The 27,136-nt window shown below is 54.4% G+C and overlaps 6 protein-coding genes across 6 annotated transcripts; 4 read left to right on the top strand and 2 right to left on the bottom strand.

The window, feature by feature from the left end:
* Window positions 1-6,505: 6,505 nt before the first annotated feature.
* TRIREDRAFT_74020 (uncharacterized protein) lies at window positions 6,506-8,018 on the top strand (the record flags this gene model as incomplete). The annotated part of the gene is made up of 1 exon (XM_006961640.1): window positions 6,506-8,018. Exon 1 carries the CDS (start codon window positions 6,873-6,875, stop codon window positions 8,016-8,018), a length of 1,146 nt encoding a protein of 381 aa, XP_006961702.1. The 5' UTR covers window positions 6,506-6,872.
* Window positions 8,019-9,271: 1,253 nt separating this feature from the next.
* On the top strand, window positions 9,272-11,833 carry TRIREDRAFT_102816 (uncharacterized protein; the record flags this gene model as incomplete). Its single annotated transcript, XM_006961639.1, has 5 exons — window positions 9,272-9,316; window positions 9,388-10,242; window positions 10,336-10,484; window positions 10,548-11,084; window positions 11,152-11,833. 5 exons carry the CDS (start codon window positions 9,272-9,274, stop codon window positions 11,831-11,833), a joined length of 2,268 nt encoding a protein of 755 aa, XP_006961701.1.
* Window positions 11,834-13,746: 1,913 nt separating this feature from the next.
* On the top strand, window positions 13,747-15,721 carry TRIREDRAFT_74017 (uncharacterized protein; the record flags this gene model as incomplete). The annotated part of the gene is made up of 5 exons (XM_006961638.1): window positions 13,747-14,146; window positions 14,226-14,273; window positions 14,364-14,649; window positions 14,739-15,553; window positions 15,626-15,721. The coding sequence occupies exons 1-5, from the start codon at window positions 13,847-13,849 to the stop codon at window positions 15,719-15,721; spliced, it is 1,545 nt and encodes a 514-aa protein (XP_006961700.1). The 5' UTR covers window positions 13,747-13,846.
* A 737-nt stretch (window positions 15,722-16,458) lies between these two features.
* On the top strand, window positions 16,459-17,394 carry TRIREDRAFT_119749 (uncharacterized protein; the record flags this gene model as incomplete). The annotated part of the gene is made up of 2 exons (XM_006961637.1): window positions 16,459-16,585; window positions 16,679-17,394. 2 exons carry the CDS (start codon window positions 16,459-16,461, stop codon window positions 17,392-17,394), a joined length of 843 nt encoding a protein of 280 aa, XP_006961699.1.
* Window positions 17,395-18,171: 777 nt separating this feature from the next.
* Window positions 18,172-22,300, bottom strand: TRIREDRAFT_102813 (p150/dynactin-like protein; the record flags this gene model as incomplete). Its single annotated transcript, XM_006961209.1, has 2 exons — window positions 18,172-21,810; window positions 21,908-22,300. 2 exons carry the CDS (start codon window positions 22,298-22,300, stop codon window positions 18,172-18,174), a joined length of 4,032 nt encoding a protein of 1,343 aa, XP_006961271.1.
* Window positions 22,301-24,158: 1,858 nt separating this feature from the next.
* On the bottom strand, window positions 24,159-24,416 carry TRIREDRAFT_54007 (uncharacterized protein; the record flags this gene model as incomplete). Its single annotated transcript, XM_006961208.1, has 1 exon — window positions 24,159-24,416. A coding segment is annotated over one exon (258 nt), but the record flags the coding sequence as incomplete, so codon positions are not given.
* Between the last annotated feature and the right edge of the window lie 2,720 nt (window positions 24,417-27,136).

Below are 27,136 nucleotides of genomic sequence, written 5' to 3'. Positions count from 1 at the left end.
AACAGCATATCACTCGTACACAAAATCATCGCTCGGAAGAAAGCCGCGACAGCCAACATGTCACCAACAACATAAAGCAAGCCTCTTTTTTCCTACCTACCTATGTACGTACTAGGTGCCGCCGCCGTATCAAAAAACAATGTTACATTCGGATGATGTATGCACTTGCCAACATCATCAAGAGCAATGATCCAAACCTGCGTTGGCCCTGCAAGCCCCAGGGGAGAGGAGATTCGATGTGTCACTTTGACGATGGTCCCGGGGAATGCTTGCCGGCATTTTTTTTTTGGGCCTGTTTGTCACTACTTGCTAGTATTTCGGGAGGGGATTCCCGGTCTTATTGCGGAGACTCTATGTTTAACGTTTCACTCTTATAATGTATCTTGTTGTTTCTATGTGTTTTATAATGCCTGCGATGTGATTAAAGGTGATTTTTCGCAGTTGGGGCGAGCATGCAGGAGAGGAAGTAGTAGCGCGAGAAACACTACTACTAGCCAGGGTTGTCTTTCTCAATCCCGGCGGGATTAGAATTATAGAGATAAACAACGGGAATGATGAAAGAACAACAGCTATGAAAGGAAAAGTGAAGGATACTATGCGACAATGCGGCTTCACGTAGATCTTGGGCATCCGGTTGCGTGTAAGAGAACCTGAGAGGCAAGCCCCAGCCCCCCCCCCTAACCGCGAAGCCGTCGTGATCAGAAGGGGGGTGAGTTGAGAGAATTGCGTGTTTGGGATTCATCTTGTCATCCTTTCCTCCTCCTGACTTTCCATGTCCATCATCTGCCGTTATTTCGTTGACTCTTCAAAAGCCACCAGAGGTACGAGGCGGGATCTGGGTGGTAACCATTACTACTACTACCTTGTCTATAACTGCATACTGCATGTAGTTATTCTTTTACTACTCCTGTAGTAGCCCGAGCTTACCTATTTTAGGTGTATCTCGTCTGACTTTGCGTGTGCCTCCTTTCTCTATTCTCACTCTACCTTACCTTACCTACCTAGGGGTCCCGTTTGCGGTGCTACTGCTACCCTCACGCAGTTAGCATCTCACGCAATAAAGATGACTACCTGTGCTCATCTAGATCTCGGGATGCCCGTCGATCAAACCGGTCCCCCGTCGAGCCGCCGCTTGGCGCGAATCGGGCGGACGAGCTGCTGACTAGGTATGCGCCTTTAAAACTGCTTTGTGTGTGTGTGTGTGTGTACTACGTAATAAGATGGTGTTTGAACGTGCAAAGACCCGGGAGGTTTTTCTTGATTTGGAGAAATTTGTTTGTGCTTGTTGAGTCGTCTGAGGATCAATAACTGGTTGATCACTCGGGGGTGGTTTTGGCCCGTCGTGTTCATGTTGTTGGATGCTGTCCAATGTGCCCTGCAGCGTCCGTTGACTTGTCCTTTATCGACACGTTACAAAGTCCGGCACGTAGTAGAGGTAAGGTAGGTATACGAAGTACTACCTTGCAAGGCATTTGTGTCCTCCAAGGGTTCATGGTACTAGTAGTAGTACTATCAACATCAGCACATCACCAACAGCTGTCGTACCGCATGTACTGTCATCGCAGGCGGGGTGCTTTTTCGAGCTGGCGGTAGCGAGCAGGACATGGGGACGAGGGACAAGGGACAGGGGACCGGGTGGGCAGAGAGATGGCGACTTTTCTTTCCTGTCGTCTCTGCTGGCCGGCTCTGTCAAAAGGCAAAAAGGGACCATCGTATGTTTTCTCAGTTTGTTGGTTCCTTTTTGCAGGGTCGGTCCAGCCCCCCCCCCCCCCCCCCTGTCCCTCCGTTTGTATCCGTATCGTGTCAACAGTACGATAGGCAAGGTGTCATCTCTCGGAGCTTCCAGGTCCCGCGTTTGCTATCCGCGATGCTGGGTGCTATTATCTATTACTTGAGCCGTAGATTACCTGGGCAATTTGCCGGACATGGTTCATGGATGAGCTGCCGTCCATTGGAGGTCGAGTTAACCGGGAAAGAAGGGATAGACGAGAGATGTTGTTGCTGATGCCTCCTCCTCCTTTCTGTCAATGGGGAAAGAAAAAGAGGGTCATGTCGAACTGTCAATTTGCACAGGGCTTGCGTTTTGGCTGGGGGAAGCTTTTGGTCGTTCCCAATTGCCGGCGACAACAGGCAAAAGGAGGGAAGGGGAAAGGACGGGGTTTTACTGAACTACCGAAATTCGGGGGTCTCCTCTTCCCCCATGATGGCTTCTGTGGCGTTAAGAATTGGTGCCTTTTTTTTTTTTTTGTTCCTTTCCCTATATAATGAGGAGATGGAAGAGGAATAGGTGTTGGCTATTACCTTTTTTTTATTTTTTCTTTTTGCGCCGTCTGATTGTCGAGTTCGGGAGCATGTCACAAAGGGGCCGAGGTTCCCCCAATCCGTGAGGGAAACCGGAAAGTAGGTACATGTAGCTCGAAGTTGATATTAACAGTGCAAACGAAGCAGAAAACGGCGTCTCAATCGATTGGTATCTTGGGTACCTTAAGGTAGTATCGAAACTCCGGGGAGGACGAGAGGCCAGCTCCGGGACGGACGCGCTCCTCTTTGACGAATACTAGTCCATAGCTTTTGCACACGGAAATGCATGCCTGCATGCCTGCATACATGGACATGGACAAGGACTAGGGCGACTCGGAGAGGGTAGGTGGGCAAGGCAGTTTGGCAGGGGTTCTTTTCTGGCGATAGTTTGGGATTGCGGAAGAGAAGCCGACTTGGCCCCGTCGTTGCTTGAGCCCAGTTTTATTTTTGTCTTTACCTCTTTTTTTTTCGTGCGTTTAGCCGATGGGCTGGATGTGGTTCGCTTGGGGCGGTTCCTTGGTGTTGTTAGTCGACGGGAAATACGTGTATGGGCGGATGGGCAGATAGGAGGAGAAGGGAGGGGAGGGGAGGAGAAGGAAGAGGGGGGGAAATGCTGTGATGCTGCTGAAGGAGCACTCTTTTGTTATGATACTTACCTGTGAGATGCAGAGAGCTTGCACCAAGATGTATCAGGTGGTAGCAGCGCATCAGCAATGACATTTGGGCCATGGAGTAGAGGAATTGCTGACGCCTCGTCTCCGCCATGTCCTTGTTTCTCTTGGCCTCCTGTTGTTCCCGCCTTATTAGCCCCCAACAGGATGCCATCCATGGCTATTATTACTATACTGTAAGGTATCTCGGCCGGGATAAGACGCCACGGCAAAAGGCTCGAGCATTTTAGCGCGCTCATCAGGGCCCTGTCCCTTTCTTCTGCTTACAGTACTTTGGACGCATCGCGACGAACGGCAATGCAGGGTTCAGTTGCTGCATACTGTATCAAGGTAGTAGTTATCATCAAGGAGAGAAACGCTCGACATATAAGCTTGTACGTGCATGTGTTAGCATCGGACCTTTTTTGACGCAAGGCCAGCCAGGTTGGGTAAGACAACGACAAGAGGCAGGTCAGCACTTGATTCATACGGTTACCACCAGACGGTGATTCACATATACGGGGTAAGGAGAAGCGCTCGTCCCGCGGCTGGCTCGCGCATTTGCAGCGGAAGATCTCGAGATAGTATCTCATTCAGTAATAATACTCGTACGAGTTTGAGGGGGCGCGAGGCTAAGCTGCAAGCGGGCGCGGCAACACTACCTGTATGTATTAATAAAGCAGCAGAGAGAGAGAGAGCCCTGGACTGCCGGCAATCCTGAGAAGGGGGGATCGACCGGACCATCTGCACGCAGCAGGGCTGCTGCTGCCAACATGGAGAGACTAAAGATGGGATTGGTGGTACATAGCAAGACGCTTGGATGCTTGTTGACGGGCTGCTCCAATAAGCAAGCTCACAAGCAGTGCTTTGGGGGTCCGCACGGACGGTCGAGAGGGCTCGGACGGCTGATATTGCAGACCTGGACGAGTCAGTTGTGCAGGTAGGCACTCGTATGTGTGTCTTTGTGCTTGATCAACCTTGAGTAAGTATTATTAGGGTGATGGCTTAGGTAGGTAGGTTAGGTAGGTAGTTTAGGTACAGGGAGGTGAGGAGGGGAGACGTCCAGCTGCCATATGCGCCACTTGCAGCCTCAACTCTGCAAAAGCCAGCCCCGATCACGGCATGTCGTACATACTGTAAGGTAGTACCTAGTAGTAGAACGAATGCTAAAGGTGCAGAGCAACTAACTTGAGCAAAACCCCCCCTCCCCCCATCGAGATTGATTGCCCTCTACGCTGAAAATAGTCTCGCCAGCCGGCGACGCTTAGCCGTGGCGCTACCGCGACATGGCGCTTGTTAGCCTGCGGTCCAGGTTGATGCGAAGCATGTCGCAGGGCGGGTCTCGTGCGTGCCGACAGCCAGCAGAGAGACAGAAGAGAGCGAGAGAGCGAGAGAGCGAGAGAGAGAGAGAGAGAGAAAGACGCCTCGGGGGTTTGGCTGGTGGCTTCGATGCTTGTCCGTGTCAAGGGTTCACGAAAGACGGGACGGCTGAGTTGGTGACTGGCGGCGGTGGCATCGAGGCTGGAGTCCAGGCACATGCATGGCGCAAGGCATGTCAGGCCATGTCGTGTCATGCCCCGGCACAGCTGAAGGGAATACTACTATTGAGAGCTGTTCTCCAAGGCGTCAAGCATGTGAGCAAAAACTCGAGTTGTCTAGACTCGACTCGACTTGCGGCTGCAGTACAACAATACAGTACTACTCGTACACGTATGTACAGCAAGGAGCAGGTGGATCAGCAAAGTTGCATGATAATGGACTGGACCGGCAACGCTCAAAGTTCGCCTTGCAGCTCCGGCATGAAGGGCAGACCCCCGCCATTATTAGCGATGACTAGCCGTGGAGGCCACTTTGGCTTTAGTGATTTAAACCCCGAGATTCATGCTCGATGCTCTACAGGTATGTATGTACTAGCTCAGCTCAGCCTTAGTAGGTAGGTATTGAAGTCTGGTGGTGCGAGGAGGACCTGCAGGTGGGAGTTTTGGGGGAAAAAGATGATGCTCACCAACTAAAATAAATAGTCAGGCCACACACACAACCTACTGAGCAGAACCACCACAACCAGTGAAGAGCTACTAGTAGTAGAAATGGAGGGTAAACTGAACATCAGTCAAAAGACGTCGAGACGCAGATACTACTAGATACCTATCCCAGCGACGGAAAATGGACAAGGTGTCGCCGCCGCCAAGCTCTCAGATGCGCTATCGTGCATGATGCCTCTCATCAACAAACGGCGCCAGTGACGGGCTAGCCGTGGGATTGACTCGAGCTCGCCTCTTCTTTGTGCTTTTCTCCTGTCGACATCCCGGCTTGCGCTTGGACCTCGCCGGGACGTGCAAACGAACACATCACTTTCAAAGAGAGTGTTTGATGCTCACGCTCGGATGCTCCAGCCCCCCCTTGCTTGCTTGTCCATCATTGAGGCTCGAAGGGGCAGTTGCTCCCCATTCCCTCTGCTCCAACAGGAACTGTAACCGAAAAAAAAGCCATCCTCCTTCTTCCTCTTCCTCTTCCGCCTCCTCCTCTTCCTCCTCCTACTAATACCTACTCCTCCTCTCCTCATCGACTAGACTGACCCCCCCGGTTGGGCCCCTCGTCCCGTCTCCAACAGAGCACCACCAGACAAAGACCCCTGCCCGCGCGAATCCAGACCCCCCCAGCAATTCCGGGCCTCGTTGATCCTCCTCTACTGTAGTTGTACATACATACCTACCGACTGCATTGCATTGGTACAGCTGCAGGCACTTCCAGGCACGGCCACCAAATTGCAGCGGCCCTTGCTTGCTTGCTTGGTTCGAGAACTAGGATCTGTGTCTTTTGCCTTGCCTTGTCTTGTCTGGGTTCCTGCTCGTCTGCGGCAATCGGAACGCCGCCAGTGCGGTGCCAAGCAAACCAGCCAAGGTAGGTACCTACCACTAGGCTTCTTTTCTCGTTGTCTCACTCTCTCTTTTCCTCTTTGTCCTCTCTTATCCCCATCTTTTCTCTCTCTCTCTGCTCCTTTCCTAACCACTTCCCTACCTTTCTCTTTTTCCTTTTCTTGTCATCTCCATCTTGGCTGACGAAAAAGGTCTGACTGGGTAGGTATTATCTGGCAGACTTGTGTGTATCATTCACCCTATTTCTGCTTCATAGTACATGTACTGTACCTGAACGGCTCAACCGCTATTTACGACTCTTATTTTTTTGTGGCGTTGGTCACGTTTGCCAGCTGTTGTCCGTCTTTCTAGGGCTCCTCAAACTTGACCTGACCGAGCTCCCTTTCTGGACCCGGTGGGCTTCACTTCCAGCTGCTGAGCGACCTGAGCCGAACATCCTCAGTCCTTGTCCAGCGCAATTCATTTTCTTTCCTTTTCTTTTTTTTTATTCCTTTCTTTACTTTTATTCTCTCTTTTTCTCCTCTTCCTCTTCTTCTTCTTTCTCCTCCTCCTCCATATCCTCACTCTCGTCTCCCTCATTACTACCCTCTCGGCTCCTCAGGTCCACCAACCCTCCCGCACCCAAACCTCTGCCGCTGAAACCCATTCGGTGGTCGCCGTTTTTTTTTTTTTTTTTTTCTCACCCCCAAAGTCGCAATATCGGGTATCGCCGCCGGCATTGAATCGCCTTCTCCGCTAGCATCGACTACTGCTGCTCTGCTCTCGTTGCCAGCGCTGCTCCCTAGAATTTTGACCAGGGGACGAGCCCGACATTAAAGCAACTCCCTCGCCTCGAGACGACTCGGATCGCACGAAATTCTCCCAATCGCCGACAGTTCCTACTCCTCTTCCTCCCGCACGGCTGTCGCGCTTCCAACGTCATTCGCACAGCAGAATTGTGCCATCTCTCTCTTTTTTTTCCCCCCCTCTAAACCGCCACAACGGCACCCTAAGGGTTAAACTATCCAACCAGCCGCAGCCTCAGCCTCTCTCAGCCTCATCAGCCATGGCACCACACCCGACGCTCAAGGCCACCTTCGCGGCCAGGAGCGAGACGGCGACGCACCCGCTGACGGCTTACCTGTTCAAGCTCATGGACCTCAAGGCGTCCAACCTGTGCCTGAGCGCCGACGTGCCGACAGCGCGCGAGCTGCTGTACCTGGCCGACAAGATTGGCCCGTCGATTGTCGTGCTCAAGACGCACTACGACATGGTCTCGGGCTGGGACTTCCACCCGGAGACGGGCACGGGAGCCCAGCTGGCGTCGCTGGCGCGCAAGCACGGCTTCCTCATCTTCGAGGACCGCAAGTTTGGCGACATTGGCCACACCGTCGAGCTGCAGTACACGGGCGGGTCGGCGCGCATCATCGACTGGGCGCACATTGTCAACGTCAACATGGTGCCCGGCAAGGCGTCGGTGGCCTCGCTGGCCCAGGGCGCCAAGCGCTGGCTCGAGCGCTACCCCTGCGAGGTCAAGACGTCCGTCACCGTCGGCACGCCCACCATGGACTCGTTTGACGACGACGCCGACTCCAGGGACGCCGAGCCCGCCGGCGCCGTCAACGGCATGGGCTCCATTGGCGTCCTGGACAAGCCCATCTACTCGAACCGGTCCGGCGACGGCCGCAAGGGCAGCATCGTCTCCATCACCACCGTCACCCAGCAGTACGAGTCCGTCTCCTCGCCCCGGTTAACAAAGGCCATCGCCGAGGGCGACGAGTCGCTCTTCCCGGGCATCGAGGAGGCGCCGCTGAGCCGCGGCCTCCTGATCCTCGCCCAAATGTCCAGCCAGGGCAACTTCATGAACAAGGAGTACACGCAGGCCTGCGTCGAGGCCGCCCGGGAGCACAAGGACTTTGTCATGGGCTTCATCTCGCAGGAGACGCTCAACACCGAGCCCGACGATGCCTTTATCCACATGACGCCCGGCTGCCAGCTGCCCCCCGAAGACGAGGACCAGCAGACCAACGGATCGGTCGGTGGAGACGGCCAGGGCCAGCAGTACAACACGCCGCACAAGCTGATTGGCATCGCCGGCAGCGACATTGCCATTGTGGGCCGGGGCATCCTCAAGGCCTCAGACCCCGTAGAGGAGGCAGAGCGGTACCGATCAGCAGCGTGGAAAGCCTACACCGAGAGGCTGCTGCGATAGGGGAGGGAAGGGAAGAAAGAAGTAAAGAAAGGCATTTAGCAAGAAGGGGGAAAAGGGAGGGAGGACAAACGGAGCTGAGAAAGAGCTCTTGTCCAAAGCCCGGCATCATAGAATGCAGCTGTATTTAGGCGACCTCTTTTTCCATCTTGTCGATTTTTGTTATGACGTACCAGTTGGGATGATGGATGATTGTACCCCAGCTGCGATTGATGTGTATCTTTGCATGCAACAACACGCGATGGCGGAGGCGAACTGCACATTGGAAGGTTCATATATGGTCCTGACATATCTGGTGGATCTGGAAGCATGGAATTGTATTTTTGATTTGGCATTTGCTTTTGCGCGTGGAGGGAACATATCACCCTCGGGCATTTTTCATTTGGTAGGATGGTTTGGATGCAGTTGTCGACGATATCAGCTTCCATATATACGGAATTGTTCAATTGAGTATTACCTGATGGCTATTTGTGTCGATCCTTTGTGACATTGACATGTGATGGCGCCTGTACCTCTAAATGTATGCAGCGTAACATCTTCAGAGCACGGCGGCATGTTCTCCCCTCTACAATATTCAGATAAGCAGTACTTGTGCTGTGAGAAACCCATTGATCGCTGGTGGCAACCAAGGCGATATGTCTCCAGGAGAGGAAATTGCACGATCATTGATCGTTTGTGCTACTCGTTTCGTGTCCAAGCGAACAGAGTATTAATATATACCATTATATCATATGCATCGTGGAGTCGTTACTATGCAGCCTAACCTAAGGTACCTACAAATCGGCATCCCGGAGTTAACGCGGAGGCTCTCATCGCCGGGCGTCTCCACCAATTCGACATATCAATGCTAATCGGGCGCAAAGGCTCCAACGCGGATGCTGGTCGCATTGAGGTTCCGCATTCCTTTTCCTCCTTCCGACCCTCTTTCTTACATCTCACTCTCACATCCCGTTTGCCGGCCCGCTCCCCACCGAGACACGAAACGGACGGCAACAATCAACCGTCCCCCCGGAACAGCGACCTGACCTCCCCTCCCCCCATATACGATTACGAGCTGAACGAGACGAGAGAGAGAGAGAGAGAGAAGAAGAAGACAGAGAAGAGGCATGGCCGACATTGAGGTGGCAGTCAACGTACGGGCCGAGCGGGGCCCGACTAAGAAGCGGAGACGGATCGTCATCTCGTGCACCGAGTGCCATCGAAGGAAGCAAAAGGTCAGGCTTCTTTCCTACCAAGAAACAAAGTGAAGCTTCACGATGCTGCATGGGCATTCGCACAACAGCCCTCGCCTCCGCCTCAAGGTGGATGGGAAATAACATGAAGATGATCACACCAGCATGCTGACACCTTACTGTTCATATCCGCAAATCAGTGCGATCGCGAGCTCCCCTGCGGCAACTGCCGGTCGAGAAACAAGGAAGCCCACTGCGCCTACGAGGCCGGCGCGCCCACCGCCCGCGAGCACAACGAGACGCACGCCGGCCTCTACAACTCCTCCTCCTCCTCCTCCTCCGCCGCCGCCCGCAATGACCGCCACGGCTACGGCAGCAACAGCGGCAGCGGCACCCCGACGTCCAGGGCCGAGCCGCTCTCGTCCATGGCGCCGTCGTGGGGGTACGCCCAGACAGGCGCCGCCTCGACGCTGAGCTTCCTGCAGAAGATTGAGCGGGCGAGCACCTCGGACGGCGACGACGGGCTAGGCGCAGGACACGAAGGGGACGAAGCGGCCGCGGGGGCGGCGTCGTCGTCGCACTACCAGGACAGCTTCGCCCTGAAAGAAAAGTACAAGGGCCTGATCCGGCTGCTGCCGGCGCGCATGTACATTGACCAGCTGGCCGACATCTTCTTCAAGGAGTTCAACTGGCAGTACTACCTCGTCGAGCCGCAGGCCTTCCGCGAGCTGCTGGACCAGTGGACCGGCCTGCCGTACAAGGTGCTCTCGGCGCGGGGGCCCGAGGCGCTGTCGCCCGACCTGCGCGTCTTCCCCGCGCTGCTGTTCGAGGTGGTGGCCACGGCGCTGCTGGTGCTGCCCAAGGCGCTGCACGAATCGTTTGCGTCGCTCAAGTACGCCGGCAACATGACCTTTGAGGACCTGGCGGGCGATTACAGCGAGTCGGGCGTTGCCATTATCAATCTCTTTGGACCAAAGGCGTTGAGCGTGACGTCGATCCAGGTCGGCTTCTTGAGGGCCTCGTTTCTCAAGTATACTGCCAATGTGACTGAATCGGTTTGTCGACTCCCCCCCCCCTCCCTTCAGATTTGTGACTGCCATGGGGGGGTGGATTTGGGGCTGACATTCGAGGATTACTAGTGGCATCAGGTTGGCAAGACGATACGGGATGCGCAGGAGCTGGGCATGCATCGGGATGCGCTCGATCCGAAGCCGGCGTCGGATGATGTTGAGAGCGTCCTGTTGAACCAGTGGCAGGTGGAGAAGAGGAGGCATCTGTACATGATGCTGGCTTCCTGGTGGGTTTAACGCACCTCACGAGAGTTTCAAGATGAAGGCGTGCTAATCCATCATCTGTACAGGGACATTCACATGTGTCTCATCCTTGGCCGCCCAGGCGCTCTCGACTGGAGGCACGGCATGCCAACGCTTCCCATTGACGCTCGATTCACAAGAGACACGGACCGGTCCAAGACACCCGTAATCCCGAGAGAAGAAGGCCGCGATCCCCCAACGCCACTGACGAGAAACTTGTTCCTCTACAAGACCCTGATTCCGCTGCGGGACATTCAGGACCTCGAGGCGGAGGGTCCATGCCCCAGAGACTTTTCCAAGGTTCACAAGATACAGGAGAGAATCATGGAGATCCACGACAGCACGCCGGCCGTCTTCCGGATAGAGAACCCGGACAGGCAGTGGGACAATGAGCCTGACTTGCATTGGCTTCCGCAGGCGAGGTGTTTGACTAAACAGATGTTCTACTTCACGCTGGTGGCGCTTCATCGGCCGTACATTTTCCACCGTGAGGAAAGTCGGGTGGAGGTGATCAAGGGCTGTCTCGGGATGCTGGAGATGCAGAGGCAGCTGTTTGTAGGGCTGCCACCCAAGTCGTGGAAAAAGTAGGTTTTCTGAACCCCAAGCCATGGGAGACTTACTGGCTAACCACTCACTTGCTCGTGTTTCTAGTTGGCATTTATTCTACGGAAGCTTTGATGCCGTCACGCTGCTTGCTACCATCTACATCTTGTTCCCATACGAAAACGCCGAGTATCGAGAACTGGCATTGCAGCACTGCCACTGGACCGTCGAGCGGTTCGCCACGATGAAGGACATGAATCTCTTGGCCAAGTCGGCCATAGGAGTCCTTCGAGCCGTTGTCTCCAGGCTCGTCAAAGCCATCGGGAAGTGCGCACCGCCGTCTTCTACGAGCACTTCTGTTGACTTGTTGCGCAACTCGTCCAACACACCATTGTCGACCGGGAGGACGCTGGGATCGACCCCGACAAGCTCCATCGGCAGAGGCTCGGCGGAAGGCAGCCACAAGGTTTCGCCCGAGTCCTTCATGTCAGCACCAGCAACGGCGCCTGCTCAAGACGAATCGTCGTCCTTCCCGGCCATGATGCCCGGCGGCTGGGAGATGCCGCAAGACGGGAGCGGCTTCCCCGGGCTGGCGCCCTTCTTTGCGATGGGAGACTTGATATACAAGGATCTGACGGTGGACCAGGCCGACGACGTTTTGGTGCCGCCCACGGATTTGGACCTGCTGGGCGGAGATTCGTTCATGTGGCAGTTTGAAGGGGGCTTTGGACAGGATACGGTGTGGCAGTTTCTTAACCAGCATCAGCCAAGCGGTGACGGAACCGGTTGATCTGGCTTGGGGGGGTTTTTTTTTCCTGTCCTCTCGAAACCAGTATACTGTGAAACAAACTTGAATGATACTCCTCGAAGGCCTTGACGTACTACTGTGCAACGGAATGTAACGTCTTTGTGTGTGTTTGCCGTTGTGCCTGGGGTTGCACGGGGCTGAGGCAGTGGGTTGGGGGGGGCAAGATGGTCAATTTGCAAGCAAATGAGCGCATCTTTCAAACCCCCCCTGATAGATGGTGAAGACGTTAAAGAAATGGTAGTTTAGAAGGCTAGAAGATGTTTGCTAGCCTGGTTTTTTCTTTGCTTTGTCTCATGATGTCGAAGATGTGGGGGTGTACTGAGGGAACAATGGCTGAGGTGCTGATCTAGAAGCATTCCAGTGGTGTTTGAGTGCAGGATTTGCGGGGGTTGGCGACACAAAGAAGCACGAAACTGGAGTTTCGTGATAATGAAACTCAAAGATGCTATAACTCTTAAGAGGGGAAAATGATATCAGAGGACTAGATTCTGAAAAGGCTCTACTTAGGTAGGTATACTAGCAAGTCCAAAGCTCCTCGGACAGGACAAAGAAAGAAGAGCGTCTGTCTGCCTAGATCCTTCGAAACAGTATCAGAGTACTACCAGAATGGAATTTTTGATCAAAATTAATCCTCATCAGATCTCACAAGCATCCAGCCCAGCCCAGTCTTCTTGCGGGGGGGTGGGCAAGCGCCAATCGGCTCGTTAGACGCCTGCGCTAGACTGGACGGAGTAGTTTATGGGCGATGCATTGTTTCTTTAACCGCCTGGGTGTGTGTTGTAACAGACGCGTGTTGATTCGTTGGGTGGTGGGGAGAAGAGAAGAGAGGGTCATACGAGAAGCTGCTGTTTTTTTGGTTTAAAATTAATCCTCTTATTTCTTGAATTCTTTGTACTAATTATCTATTTTGTATTTTGTATTTTGAATTCTGATGTTTTATTTTAAATGCTCTATTTTAATCCTGAGGGTCTTGTTTTAGTCCTGGGGACTTGTTTTAATCCTGAGGACTTGTTTTAATCCTGAGGACTTGTTTTAATCCTGAGGACTTGTTCTAATCTAGGAGGACTTGTTTTAATCCTCAAGGCCAAAGAATCAACAGCGGCAATCCAATGATAAAATCAATGCTCTGCCCGCTCCATTTCGAAGCCGTGAACTGAAGACCACCAGCAAAGCAAGCCAAGCCAACCAACACATCATCAGATCGCCAAGAAAACTCCAACAAATCCCCAAGCAACAAATAGGAACAAGAAGAGAAAAACAGGCGCCAGCTTGTCTGCCTTCGCCACTCCTCTCCTCGTACCTACTAAGTAGGTACTCGTACACACATACGCAAGATCCATCCAGCTTTTTTTTTTGCAAACGCATCGCCAATCCAATTAAACCCAGCGTTACTCAGCGGAAAAGCCCGCAGCCGCAGCAGCACTTCTCCAAACGGATACTCGCAGTTACGTTTGGCCGTGAAACGAAACCCCCAGGAGAAAAGAAGAAGAAGGAAAAAGGACACTCAAAAAAAGATCTACTCGACAGACAGAAAGGCTCCCGCCCGCCACCTCTTTCTGTTCCCCCCTCCCGATTTCTTGACAGTAATCGCATTGCATTGCATTGCATTGCATTATTGTCTTCTGTCAAGCAACCTCTTTCTGGTCCTGCTTCTTTTGCTCTCTTCCAATAGACACTCTTCATCACTTTTCTCTTTTTTTTTTCTGGATTCTGTCACCAACAGCTCTAGTCGCTACAGAGGACAGAGAGAAATTGCTACCTAACGGCAATATTTCGTCCTAATCTCCTTCTCCGCCAGCCTTTTTTAGCTTCCCTCTCTTTCTCACTAGCGTTCCATCAACGATCAACACCATCGTCTCAAAAACACAAACAAGCTCATACAAAGATTAACAAGACACAGAGAGAGAGAGAGAGAAAGAAAGGACATAAACAAAAAGAAACGGTTTATACAACAGAAAAAGAAAAAGGAGAAAAAAACAGCTGCCAGACGCAACAATGGCAGACAAAATGTCGTCGACCGCCGTCGCCTCCAATAGTCTCGGCAATTTTTTCCAGCGCTTCCAGGGCCTGCAGAGCCACAGAAACGCCATGGACGACCTCATCAAGGACCTCCTGATTCACTGCAACCAGGTCGAGAGCGACCTGCGCGAGGAGAGCCAGCGGCTCGTCAGCGCGCACATGGACCTCGCCAATGCGGTCAATGCCGGCCGCGAGCTGCAGCAGGTCGTTGAGTTTTATCAGGAGCAGGAGGAGAGGACGCAGGAGAGGACGTTGAAGGAGATTGAAAAGATTAAGGTATGTCGAGATTCGACCCTCATTCCCCTGATCGATTGAATAGGCTCGGCGTTGCTAATCAAGTCCTTCGTGTTAATAGAAACACAATTCATATGTCATGGTGCTGATAGATGGCGATGGCCTTGTGGTACGTTTTACTCTTCCTCAGCCAAACTCATCGTCACGGCGGCGACTCTAACCCTTTTTGTCTCTCTCTTCTCGTTGGTACTTGAAATAGTTCCGAGAGACATATATCAAACAGGGCCTCGAGGGCGGCAAAAGGGCTGCATACGCCTTGCGAACCGCCGTGGCCGACCTCTTTGGTGAAGATGCCGAGGACATGGAAATCGTGGCCAAGGTCGTCGCCAACCTCTCTGGCCTAGGCAAGGCCATGCAGCGAGACGGCTGCTTAGACAATCCCAGCCTGCTCAAGGACTTTGCGCTCGGCTTCACCCAGGCCAAGGCTAGCTTTGATTACATTGACGTCGGCCATGGAAAGGAAAGGGCCGACTCCAAAATTAGAGGTATGCCGGGATGAGATGAAGAAGAAGAAGAGCAAGAAGAAGTTTGTGTGTGGGAACTGATCCTTTTTTTGTCATGAATACAGAAACAGCCAGATGGCATCTGCGGAATTACAACTGCCGTCATATTCTGCTGGGCATCTCGCACGACTCCGGCTATGCCCCTTTTCTGGACGAGACCCTCCAGAGCGAGGCCACTCGCCAGAGAATCAGCATCATCGAGGGCGTCGCGACGGTGCCCGACCTGCGGGCCACCAACATTAGCATAAAGAGATTGGGCAATGAGCTGTTCCGCGAGGACAAGCTTCACGACAAGATTGCCTCGCCCCAACAGCACTCGGCGCCAGCACCCAGCCAACCGGCTCAGGCGGCTGCTCAACCTCCCCCAGCGCCTCAACCGGCCGCAAAGGAGGCTTGTTCTCCCGCGACAAGCCCCGTCGTCAGCACCGCCAGCTCCAAAGAGACCCGCACGCCGGTCGTGTCATACGCCGGCATCGCCTCGGCCAGCCCGCCGCCCAAAATCACGCTCCCCCTCGCACGAAAGCAGACGCAACCCACCGGCTCGGACAGCTCGCGGAATAGGGGCTCGCAGCGCTCGCAGCAAGAAGGCCACTACATTCTCATTCCGCCCAGCCAGCCGCAGAACTGGAACCCTGGCCCTCGCGGCCTCGACGAGCCCATCAGAGTCAATGTCCAGGTGCTCGAAGCCGTCAAGAAGCGAAAAGAGGACAAGCTGTGCAACAACCACTACCTCCGTGGCCCTTGTTCTAAGAGGGACACTTGCTCCTTTGTTCATGACCATAAGATTACCGATGACGAAATGAAGGCGGTTGCCGTGCTGGCGCGCCAGAACCCTTGCTCGTCTGGACAGTATTGTGAAGCGGATGACTGCATCTACGGCCATCATGTAAGTGAGCCCCTTTTTTTAATTACTCCCTGATTATTGGCAAGATTAGCGCTCACAGTCAAAACTCGATAGTGCCCGAGCATCAGGAACGGTGTCTGCCAACACTTTCATTGCAGATTCTCCGAGGAAGCTCATCCTCCAGGGACGGAATATAAAGGAAACTTTTGAATCAAGCCGCAAGAGCTGCCGTCGTGTTTCGGTATTGGGTTGAGAATACGAGTCTGATGGGAGGGAGTTGAGTTTGGGTTTGCAAGAAACACAAGAGTACGGGCGGGAAGGGGAGTTTCTGATTTCTCTTTTTGAAGGCTTGGAATTGCCTTGGGAGCAGTACGAGAGTGATGCTTGGACTGAGATTGATAAATTGCTGGGAGCATATGAAGAACTCGGGTTTATGGGCTACCCAAGGTATACAGATTGAGTACATGATGGCCGGGGTCACTTTGTACCATGGACGATTGGGAACACTTTGACACACGGCATCTACTATATAACACAGGGAGATGCGATAATGATTTTTCTATTCAGCATATGCAGAGTGCTCATGAGACGGTATAACCCAATCTCTCACTTTCACACAGAGGTTGAGGAACTAGTAGGTAGGTAGTGCATCCCGCGATGCTACTGCAGCAGTACTCGAGTGGTGCATCCCACCTCTCTGGCTGAGACAGGTATCGACCGGGTACCCCACCAAACGGGCAACCTCAACAACCCCACATGAATCTGGCAACTTTGAAGATAAACCCAGCATTATCAAAATTCAGCCTCGCACCGTTGGAACCTCACGCCTCAATTCCTCTCTCTCTCTCTCCCCCTCTTTCCTTTCGTTTCCCGACTCTCCTTACAATTCCCATCTTCTACAGAACGTCTCTCTTCTTGTTCCTGTTAATTCCACCACCTCGCCCACAATGTCTCACCCACGGGTCGAGGAAGTCTCCGACAGCGACCCCGACATCATCTCGGACCCCGAAGAAGTCGACCTCGACGACTTTGCAGAGTCGGACATTCTGCGCGCCCGCGTGCCCGGCAACCAGCGTCAGCAGCAGCAGCAGCAGCAGTCCTCAAGCAGCGACGACAACTTCCAGCGCCTACAAGCAGCCATGGGCGCTGCTGCCGGCGCGAACCCAGCCGCCGCCATGCAGATGCTCAACCCGCTCTCTGGCCCGCAAACATCAACGCTGCCCGCCTCGGCCGACCGCTCCGCCTACAACAGCTTCCAGTGCCTGTACCCCGTCTACTTCGACGCCTCGCGGTCGCGCGCCGAGGGCCGCCGCGTCAGCGCCGCCCTGGCGGTCAAGAACCCGCTCGCGCGCGAAATCGCAAACGCCTGCTCCCGACTGCGCCTGCAGACGCTGCTCGAGCCGGAAAAGATTCACCCCAAAGACTGGGCGAACCCGGGCCGCGTCAAGGTCGGCCTCAAGAAGATGAACGGTAGCAGCGGCGTAGCAGCAAGCGGCATCAAGAACAAGCATCACCTGTACGTGCTCGTCGCCAAGCACCTGCAGGAGAACCCGACGACGGAGGACTCGCCCGGCCTGAGGCTGCGCTTTGGCGGCCAGGTCCAGCCGCCCGAGGGCAAGCCGTATCCGAAGCCGGCCGTGCCGAGGGGCTGGAAGATGGGCGAGTACTTGCCGTACTTGAGCGCCGCCATGACCGGGGGCGGCGTCTCGGAGAACTTGTTCAAGGACATGATGAAGGAGATGCAGGGCGGGGCGGATCCGATGGCGGCGCTGATGGCCAGCCAGGGTGGTGCTGGGGGGATGATGGGCGGCGGCGGCGGCGGCGGTGCGGAGGAGGGGGCCAAGAAGAAGAAGAAGGATAAGAAGGGCAAGGGGAAGGTTTGATGATGATGATGATGATGATGATGAGATTTTGAGTGTGTGCTTTGGGGGGGGTTGGAGGGAGGAGGGACTGATTAGATACCCTGAGATGGGGGGAAATAGAGAGCCGCAGACTTTGTACGATTTTTTTTCTTCTTCTTCTTTTTCCACGGGTTACAAAATTTCTTGATAATGGCGACTTCTTCTTAATGATTCAATCGACATGGTTCCTGACTGAACTTCGTGAGAGAGAGCTGAAAGGGCTTGAGAGTTGTCTGAGAACGACAAGTGAAGCCGTCAGCATTTATGAGCTGCTTCTGATACGACATCACAAGTATATACATGCTTTGGATATACACACGAAACGCCGCTTTCCCAAAAGTCGCTGAGACAGGTCCACGTTATAAACATCTATTCGTTACATGTAATTCTCTCACCTGCCAGCCCCTATATTCTATCCTCCTCCCGCCCTCGCTCAATCGCTGGCTCGCTCGCTCGCTCGCTCCAACAGAAACAGAAAGCAACAACACATCGTCCCTAACACACAACATAACCATTGCCACCAGACAGCAGCAACAACAGCAACAACAACAACAACCTCAAGAAGCCCCGCTCAGCAAACACGGAGGGTATACAGAAGCTTCATCATCCCCTCATCTACACCCACACAACCCACCAAGAAAACAACAAGAATAACGAGGACAACAGAAGGACAGAAAGGAAAAGAGAACCATCAGAGGGAAAGACAAACAGAGTTCGTTTCTTGTACACGTGACTTTTGTATCGTAGGAATCTCATTCATCATACAGCGGCAAACTTCCTCGTAGCAGCCTGCAACGCGTCCCACTCCTGCGACCCGACAATCTGCACCTTGTCTCCCGCGTACGTCGTCGCCGTCGCCTTGCCGTCGCGCGGCAGCCTGATCCTCAGCCGCGCGGCAGCCTCTCGCTTCGTGCCGGCCAGCTTCTCCCTGCCGAGGCTGGCGGTGCGGTCCTGCACAAGGAGCATGTCCGTCTTCTTCAGCACCGACTCCTGCCACGTCCTCCAGGCCTCAAACTCCTCCGTCTGCTTCGCCGCGTGGTACTGCGGCGTCGTTCGCGCAGGCCGCCAGGCCAGCTTCTGCTTGGGTGCGGCACTGAGATCAAAGACCGTGGCCGACGTGGCCAGCTTGAGGAGCTCTCCGAGCACGTCCTTGCCTTCGGCAACCACCAGCGCCTTGCGCTGCTGCTCGGGGCTGGCCTCCTTCTTCAGGGGCTCCGAGAGCCACTCGTAGTCCTGCTGCTCCTTCAAGCGCGCGCGTCGGTTGTCGTCGCGCAGGTACCGGACTGCCGCCTGCAGGCTCTCAATGTCCTTCTTGAGTGCATCCATCTCGCGCGCCGTGGCCACAGCCCGCTCCTGACCGGCCTTCATGTCCGCAGCGTCGGCGCCGTCGGCGTACGCCCTGCTGTCGCTGGCAATCTTCTTCCACTTGTCTCGCTCCGACTCCAGGTTCTTGAGCTCCCGGTCCTGTTTCTCGATATCTTCCTTGAGGCTTGCCACATGGCTATTGACATCGTCAAGCTCAGACTGCAAGCTGCTGATGCGTTCGACGTTGGCCTGAGCATCGCGCATCCGAGACTCGAGCGTCTCAATCTTGAGAACAGCCGTGCTGAGCTGCTCGTCCCTCTGCGCAATCGTCCGGCGGACCTCGCTGTGCTCAGCCTTGAGTCTTCTGAGCTCCTCCTCCGTGTCCACAGGGACTGTCTTGAGGATCCGGAGTTCCTGGGCACGAAGACGCCAAGGAGAGGGGCTGACGTCAAAGTCGTGGGTCTGGTCCAGGTCGGCGGCAAGCGTAGCCAGGTCAGAAATCTGTTCACTAGCAGATTTGAGCTTGTTGAGGTAGCTCGAGAAGAGATCCGACTCGTTGGTCTGGGTAGCCTCCAGGACGGCTTGGCGGACGGCCTCGTTGACCTCTTCGTAAGTGAACGGTTCATTTCGGCCCTCGTCTTGGGTGAGCAGCTTGTGGATGCCAAGGCCAATCTGGCGGGTGAGTCGTGCAAGCTCTTGCGTCAGAGCCTCGCACTGTTCGAACAAGCCCCTGGTATCCTCGCCCAGTGAGAGCGACCGTGCCTTGAGGTCCTCCAGCGCACGAACCGCCTTTCCGGCAAAGACCTTTGTGCTCCTCGTCTGCGTGATGGCGAGGTCAATCTTCTTAGCAAAGTGCTGTGCCAGCTCTTCCTCTTCGCCCGCCGACGGGATAGCCCGCTGCACCATGCTTCGGATCACGTTGAAGGCGACAGTCGCGGAGTCGAGGTGGCTTTGAATGACCAGCGTCCTCATGTGCATGTCGTCGGCAAAGGCAGCGATGCCGCTCGAGATGTGCACCTCTCCAAGGTGCGACATGAGCGAAATGGTGCGCTGCAGCTCGTCGGCGCACTTCTGCTCCTTGAGCTCGTCTCGCCGCAGGCCATCGATCCACGTGTTCAGCGCACGCTCGACGGGCTCCAGCTCCAGCAGAGAGTTCTGATACTTGGTGAACTGTTCGATGGAGCAGTGGCTAATGTCGTTGACAAAGCGGTCGCACATGGCAGCAACCCACACGAGCTTGTCAATGGCGTCACAACCGGCGAGAACGTCGTCCTCATGGCCCGGTTCGGGCTGTCCGTTGACACGCTCACGAATGAATCCATTAAGAAGGTTTGCCTTGAAAGCCAGGCGGCGGAAGCGCAGCAGAGCAAGGACAGAGTCCTGATCGTCTCGGTAGCTGTCGGGAAGGAAAAGCTTGACAATGCCCAGGTGCTGCTCTGCCTCCTGAGCTTCGAGACGTCGCAGCTCGAGGTCAATCGTCTTGACCTGGGCCTTGGAGGCGGAGATCTGGAGCTTCATATTCAGGTCCATCATGGCCCTCGAGCGGTCGTTGAGCTTCTCGGACTCGCCCTCGGTGACAGCCTGAGATGCCCGCATGTCGTCCAGATCGCTCTGCAGGCTGGTTACGAGCTCGCGGAATCGTGACAGGGTGTATTCCATGTCTCCCAGAGCCGCATCCTGTTGCTGTGCTCGTCGGGCTTGCTCTGCAATGACGCTATCCCTGAAGTCAAGTTCCTCCTGCATCTCCTTTTCGTTCTGGACGTGGTTGATCTCAAGCTCATCGTTGATCTCTTTGAGGTTCTCCAAGTCTTCAATGACCGCCTTGAGCTCCTCAATCTGCTCAGACATGCTCATGTTCCTTTCGGTCAAGTCCTCAATCATGTCCTCGGCACCCAGCGCGGTATCAAGCTGCTGCCGCAAATCTTCCACAGCGGATTCGGACTGAGCCAGCTTCTCCTTGGCCGTGGTGTGCTCCTCCTTAAGGGCATTGAACTCTTTGAGTTCCTCCTCCATACCCGCAATTTGGTCTCGAAGCTCCTGCTCTTGCTCTTGGGTGAGATCCCGCAGTCGTAGCAGCGCCTCTCGTAGTCGTTCATTGGTGCGTTCCATTTGCAGCCAGCCCGTGCTGGCGCGCTCTTCTGGAGTCATGCCTTTGCTGTATTCGGCGTTTTCCTCCTTCACAATTTCAAGCTCCAATTGCAATTCTTCAAGCTTTTCCTTGAGAGCATCCACCTCGATTTTCAAGACTTCGGACGTCTCTTCGGCCATTTCGCGATCCAGCGTTGCCAGTTCCAGCGCAGTGTCATGCTCTGCCTGAAGGGCTTCGATCGAGTCGAACCTTGTCTCGGCTTCCTTCAGCGCTTTCCTCAGTTCCGTGTTTTCTTGCTGGATGGGCTGATACTTCTGCTGCAGCTTTTGGATGATGCCTTCGAACTTGTCCCTTTCTCCTTGGATGGTTTCCAGCTGCTTCAGTTTGTCCCGATCCTCGACTCGTTTCCGTTCCAAAACCTTCAGCTTCGCCTTGAGATCTTCGATTTCCCTGCTCGCTGCAGTGCTGCCAATCGAGGACCGGGATGAGCCAGCCGCTCCCGGCTTCTTCATCGTAGCTGCTGATGAAGAGGATAGGGTTGACGACGCCGCCGCGATCCTCTCCAACGCATTCGCTCTCCCAGCGACCGGGCTCGTTGGCTGCGGCGAAAGAATCTCGTCCTCCTCGGCCTCAATGGGAGAGCTCAGCATCTCGTCGGATCGAGTGGCCGAGCTCGAATCGAACCCTCCCTGGGAGCTGACAGAGGTACGGCGACCGGATTCGGGGCGCGACGCAGCCCGGGGAGCCGCGATGCCGCCGCGCCCGCCAATGGACTTGGTCGGGGCGCTTCCGGCTCTGAGGGATGATATCGACGGCTGTCGCATCGCCGATCGCTGGCCGGTCTGGGGCGGAGGGGGGGGCCCCATGGACGTGCGCGACCCCGACAGGTTCGTGCGAGGCTTGCCCGCGGCGGACGGCACCCGAACGGTCGAGGGTGTCGTCGTTCGAGACGCGCTAGCACTGGACGAACTGCTGAGCTGCTTGGTAGGAGATTTGGACGGTGACTTAGTCTCTCGGGTTAATACGAAGGGACATGCGATCAGGGGCGCTCCGACTTACCCGCAGGTTGCTCGACGACTGCGACGGCTTGTGGTGAGGTACCGGGCTGGGGCTGGGCGCGTTGATGCTCCTCCTCCTATTGAGACTGGCCTCGGCGCCAGAAACAGACGCCCTGCCCGCGGTGGGATGCAATCCAGGCGGTCTGGCGCCGGGCCTTCTCGCTGTTGTTGTTGTCGTTGTTGTTGCTGCCGCCGGCCTTGGCGCGGCCGGCTGCGCGATGATTGTGGCCATCATGGGCTTGACAAACATGCCGTAGCCCATGGGGCAGTCGAAGTAGCGCTCGCCCTGGACGCTTCCATCGTTTTTGCCCGTCTTCTCCTCGAGCTCGACGCCGATCCATTCGCCCACCTGGAAGTGAGTTGGGCCCGCGAACCGCACAATAGCCTTGCGGCCATCGTTGAGCAGGACGGTCTGCCCAGGCTTGAAGTCCGGCATTACGACGACAGGTCAGAGGGGATATGTTGCATGGTGAGATTTCGCGGTCGGCGGGAGGTGGGCGCTTGTTTGATTCGCTGGTGATCTAGCTGTAACTGCCTCTGCGTCGGTGAGAGAGTGAGAGAGGGTCGACCCCTGCGTGACGAGGTTCAAGAGAAATAAAAAAAGATGTAGGTATAGAGAGTTGTTGGTCAGAGAGCAGAAGCAGACCAGAGGTATTAAGCATTACAGGTTGTAAGGTCAAAAGTGGAGGAGACGAGCAAAGTCGCGTTGGAGGAGAGAGACAAGGGCAGGGAGACTCGGTACTTGCAGCGCTGGTACCGGTACATGCACTGAGGGAGCTGCCCCTTCGCTTGCGCATTGTTCAGGAAGCTCTGCAACCCGTCAAGCCACTGAACCACTGCATGCGCGCAGACGCCATTGGCTATTTGCAGGGCGCAAGGAGGGAGCTCCAAGTACCGAATACCCACTAACACCGATCCAGAGGTTCTGCAGATTACCTGTGACTGCACTAAACCCATCATCCTTTTTGCGAGGGACAAAGGCAAAGGTTCTCTTGTAGAACCGCCAAATTGTTCAAGATGACAAAGGCTTTCAAGCTGCACAAGTCGACGTCGACTCCCTCAGGTACAGCTTTTCAGAGCTCCAATGCACCGTCTACAAAGTACTACCTAGTAGGTAGTTTGCAATAAAGCGAATCCTGAGGCATGAAGCATGCACCTGCCGTGTTCAAGCAGAGCCAAAACCCGTCGCACTTCCCCAGAATAATAAGGTATAATCTATTAGAAGGAAAGAGGTTCACTGCGCCTTCTTTGCCTAGCAATCGCCTTGTTCAAATACCTATACTGCGCCTTCATCTTCCCTTTGTCTTTTTTTGTCTTTCTGCAAACATGCTTTATCGTCACTCTGTTGCCGATGATGATGCGCCAGCGCAATTGCCTGAGCAGCGAATACCTCTTCGAACCGCTCAAGGCTTTGAATCCGCTCCTGAGACATCACAAATGGTCTGGCCAAACAACGGATAAGAGATGCGTCAAAGAGGCCTCAGTGCACGGGTTGGCGTTGGACTTCAGGTGTTCATAATCAAATTACAGGTAGGCAGCTGCATTGGAAATACGCTCATGTAAATCTCGCGAGCAGCTTTCTCACGAACTCCTGAACTCCTGATCCATTCTTCTACTCTACATGTACTCGGAGTGAAGCTTTTGACGACTAATGATGATGGATATATAGACACATTCCCTTCTCTACCCTCAATCTTTCGCCCTTCACAAGTTGAAAAAGACAGCCGGCAAAGCTTTCATGGCTTATCGTCACCGCTATGTATCTTATAGCCCGCAAGATGAGCATACAGGGGCGTTGATGGCAACGGTGGCTCAACCGCAGGAAGACGCGGAGGGTTTCCAAAGAGGGAGTCCCGTCGCGACTCCGTATCCTGATGACAAGGGAGCGGCGGCAGGGTTGAGGCTTCAAAGCCTTCTGACCTCGGCCAAGACGCTGGCTCGGGTATCACAGGTCTCGAGAGAGACGGCGGGGTAATGCTTGTTTGTCGATGATGGCCAATATTCGACATATTGAGTGATGTTCTCCGGTTTGACTCCCAAAGTCCATGGCCAGTTGCGAATGAGCTCACAGGCGAGGTTGCGGATGGGGTTGAGACGCCCGATATTCTAGTCATTTGCGGCGTGTGTTGCCCTCTAGGTCCTCGTGGTGCTCGTGGTGTTCGAGAAGACTGCGAGGACCGTGAGGATCTCGGAGAGACTGGGGACTTCGGGGACTCTGGAGACTCTTGAATCCGTGTGGTTGCATTGAGTCGACCACCGCACTTGGAGCACCGCCGGTTCTGCTTCCCCTGAGACTTGGATCTGCGGTTCGGCTTATACCGATAGCCTGGATATTTGGCGCCGTGGCTTTCCTTCTCCTCTTCAGCCCGCAGCGTCCATTTTTCACGCTCCTCGTCGGCTGCATCTCTCCACATGGCCCCGATGATCTTGGAAATTTCGGGGTTGGAAAGGCCCTTGTGTGCCTTTGCTACCTCTCGTTGGTGATGCTGCCGAAACAACATGAAGCCTATGATGAGGATGTCACCGTCAGCAATGATATTCAGCAACCCCATTAAGCAACAGGAAGTGGATATCATGGCTCACACCCCTGAGCATCTGTTCCGCAGCCTTGAGATTTCAGTGAGGAGATGTCGACTTACTGTTTCGAGGCCTTGGGGGCTCCGGCGTGCAGCGACAGGGATAATCTCCTCCATCGTATGGGTACATCGCAGCTGAGGCACTGAATCTCGAGGCGTCGTGGTTCGCGCCGTTTACGCCGTGGGGCACAGATATCCTTCTCGCGCCGTTTGCGCCCATTGCTGGGTCGCAGCCATCTCCATGGACCATCTCATCACAGAAGCTCATGCGAGGGTGGCTTGCAGCCGTGCCTGTATACCGTCCTATGGGACTCGAAGTGTAATGCGAGTTTCTCATCGCGTCATCAGGGCCGCTTCTCCAGTCCAGATCTTCATTCCCACGATAAGCCACATCGGTCTGCTGTGTTGCGCTATTTGGATATTGCTGCGAGTCTCCGAACATTCCATGAGGCCTATGGTTCCTCGTATTGTGGCCATAGGGACTATCATCGCAGACAATCGATGTGAGTGCCATCGGCTGGATGCCTCTCCGCTCGGCCACATTAGAGTTGGATGGGCCACGGGGCTCGAATGCGCTTTGTCCTGCCAACATCATGGAGTTCCGTCGGTCTTCAACTGTTGCCCTGGGCGTTTCGATCCCGTCCATCTCACCCAAGCGGCTGCGATGATGCAGAGGAGATAGATTCCTTTGGTTGATAAAGTCGCGTTCTTGGGGAGTTCGTGATAGGGAAGCTTGAACGTGTCTTCCGGATAATTCTGGAGAGTATCGCGAGCTCTCGGACGCTGCTTGGGGTCTGCTGCTGGTCTGGGCCATAACTATGGAGGATGCAAATGACGAAATACGTGCCACACCTAAGAACAAGCATACGATAAAGAATCAAGCGGATGGGAGATCAAGAGGGATCCCCTTGGTCAAACAGCTGCTGAGCCTGGTGTAAGGGTGACTTGAGTTCTTTGTTCCTGGACAACAATGCAACAACAAGGGAGCATGCAGTGACCTAGGAGAGCCCGGTAATCTTGCAGAGGGAAACAATAAGAGAAGGTAGGATGAGGACCTTGAGACTTTGGGGCGAGATGCGAAAGAAGGGAGCAGCAAAAGAGGGTTGAGAAGAAACGGAAAGAGCTTAACGTGCTCGGGTCTGTTTGTGGATGTTGCAAGATGCCATTCACAACGGCAATGTCCTTTGCCGTCGACAACCGCCACCAATTTGATACTCTATGATGAGTGGCAGAAAATTAACCCTGCATGTCTCAACGATGTGTCTCGATCGAAGACTAGAGAAGGCCTGGAGACCAGTCGATGGCTCCGCCTATGTCGAGGAGCAAGGCAGCCACACGAGACCCGCGTGTCCAGATGGCTTAAGAAGGCGATGGGAATCAGGGCGATTCTGCAGGAAAATGATCGATCGAGATGGAACGGTGGAATGGGGAGACGGGTAGAAGTATTGACGGGATGTGAGCGGCAGTGGCTGCGAGCATGAAAGCCTTCTTGGTCCGTTTGCACTCGCCGAACCCAACCTTCCTGTTTGTTGCTTTGTTTTTTTTTTTGTCCTCCTCCCAACAGCCTCATTTACGATTATGCGAAGAAACGGGATCTTGTCGTCCCAAACAATGGCCATTTGGCAATAGGAACGTCGAAGAGAGACAAAAGGAGATGAAGGAGAGAGGGGACAAGGGGGGAGCGGGAGCTGGAGCTGGAGCTTTCCTACAATCGATATCGCTTCACGCAACACATCCGCGCGCACGTCCGCACACGGTGGTTGCGACGATAGCCCCGACTGCCATACATCAAGCACATGTAAGGTAAAGGCAGCTAGAGGATCTTTTGTTTGGCGGCATCAATCATCTTTGGGCCTTGATCTTCCAGGAATCTTCCCTCTCCTGGCCGGGTGCTCTCGGCCCCAAAACATTCTTCACCTCACAATGGCGCCGCTGACTCGCTTTTCAGACAATCCAAACTCTCTTTGAAATGTGCCAGGCCAAGTTCTAGTAGCTCGATAATCTTCTTTCTTGACTTGTCTCTCTGGATCCAATGACCACACCTCCTTCTCACGCTCCCCTCCCCCTCACTCTCTTCTCTTTTCCCCCTAACCCCCTTCCGACCTCATCCAGAGACGGACAATGCCGTCTTTGGAATGTGCACCATCTGCCCTCTGGAATGCTAGTCTATGAGACAAAGGCGATGATTCATGGGCTGGGCGAATGTGCGCCCAGGGCTTCCAATCACACGTGATAGAGCTCGTGTTGATTCGAACGTTGTTGTCGTCGTCCAATTTGTTTCCGACTCGGCCGCCTCTCTTCTCCGTCTTTCCCGAGTCGTACTGAGCCGCACCCATCACTCACATGCAGCCACGACGTGTCGTTTCTCCTATTTGTATCGCCCGCTAAGACATTTGCATCGACTACCTGGCAATCTAAACGCCCCGTCCTGTTCGAAAGAGAAAAAAACAAAAGGCCCCGAAGCGAAGCGAAACAAAGAGAAAGGGGGTGGAGCAAGGAAATCAAGGGCACCCAGTCTTCAACGTTTTTTTCTCCTTACGCGGGCTCGATTTCCAGGTCTTCCTCCTCCCTAAGGGCTCATCATGTCTCGGAGAGTTGGGCGGGCGGCGTAAGGGAGGCTGGCACTGTTGTAGAAGCAAGGCAGGACACAATCACGTTACGTTGGCAGAGCCCTTGAGAGACATGGCTTGCCCGCC

This window comes from Trichoderma reesei (assembly GCF_000167675.1).
Source record: "Trichoderma reesei QM6a unplaced genomic scaffold TRIREscaffold_1, whole genome shotgun sequence".
In the NCBI taxonomy this organism is placed as follows: Eukaryota; Fungi; Ascomycota; class Sordariomycetes; order Hypocreales; family Hypocreaceae; genus Trichoderma; species Trichoderma reesei.
This window is presented reverse-complemented; position numbering and strand designations above follow the sequence as displayed.